Source organism: Cynoglossus semilaevis, chromosome 15 (genome assembly GCF_000523025.1).
Source record: "Cynoglossus semilaevis isolate Cse_v1.0 chromosome 15, Cse_v1.0, whole genome shotgun sequence".
NCBI classification, from domain to species: Eukaryota; Metazoa; Chordata; class Actinopteri; order Pleuronectiformes; family Cynoglossidae; genus Cynoglossus; species Cynoglossus semilaevis.
The window spans coordinates 19,480,269-19,481,317 of NC_024321.1; the positions used below are offsets into that span (position 1 = coordinate 19,480,269).

The 1,049-nt window shown below is 53.8% G+C and overlaps 1 protein-coding gene across 1 annotated transcript in view; it reads left to right on the top strand.

Annotated features, from left to right (window-relative positions):
• The first annotated feature begins 309 nt into the window (after positions 1-309).
• The window catches only part of stc2a (stanniocalcin 2a), a 4,243-nt gene continuing 3,503 nt past the window's right edge, over positions 310-1,049 (top strand). The window contains 1 exon segment of the mRNA XM_008327746.3: positions 310-1,002. Coding sequence (XP_008325968.1) covers positions 861-1,002 — 142 coding nt within the window. The 5' untranslated portion in view covers positions 310-860.

The following is a 1,049-nucleotide window of genomic DNA, read 5'->3' on the forward strand; positions in this document are numbered from 1 at the left end:
TGGACCCTCACTGCGAGGCTCGAACTGGAGGGTGGGGGGGGTTGTTTCCCAGCCACATGGTGGCGCACCGTCTCTGACAGCTCTCAGGCTGAACGTGAAACGTCCCCAAAACGTCTGAGGACGAGTTCAACAGTCGACTTCTGTCTACGTTTGGTTTGAAGACTTGAAGAAGAAAATGAATAAAGAGACAACACCTGCTCCATTCAGTGTTGTCCTAGTGAGTACTCTACAGAGTACTCTGCAGAGTACTCTGTAGAGTACTCTACAGAGTACTCTGCAGAGTACTCTGTAGAGTACTCACTAGGACAACACTGAATGGAGCAGGTGTTTTCAGGGATGTTGACTGTGTTGTAGTTCTCAGTTCAGTCCATAGGTGGTGCATGTGTGATGAGGTGACGTGGGCCGTGGAGGATGTTCACCGTCGACTCAGTGAACCACAGCTTTATTATCACGAAAAACCTCAGTCCGAGTCTTTCCATTTTCTTTACGGAGAAAAAGTCGACTTTCAGTGGACACGCCCCTAAAACCTTGGACGTGGAAGTCTGCGTCTCTGATTGGCTGCGTCGCCCCGGCTGACAACACCTGCTTAGCTCCTTCATCCAAATTGACACCCGGGGCAGTGGGAAATATAGACAGCATCTCCTCCAGAGGCTGCACTCAGTCCGACGGAGAGAAGCTGCGGATGCGCTGATCCAGGCTGAACACACACACTGGCACACACACACTGACACACACTCTCTCTCTCTCTCTCCCTCTCTCTCTCTGTGCCTCACACACACTGACACACACAGTCACAGAGCCACTCACACACACTCCGTGGGATCCTTGCAGCAAACCCGAAGCCACTGTGTGGAGACGCGATGTTGCAGAAGGCGGCGGTGGCGGTGCTGGTTCTGTCGGTGCTGCAGAGCGCGGCCGTGGACTCGGAGAACACGGAGAGCTACGACGTTCCGCCGGAGAAGCCCGTGGGCCAGAAAGGACGTCTGTCCCTGCAGAAACCAGGTGAGAGGACACTTGTTTCAGCCCGGACTCAGGGCTGCGTTTTTAAT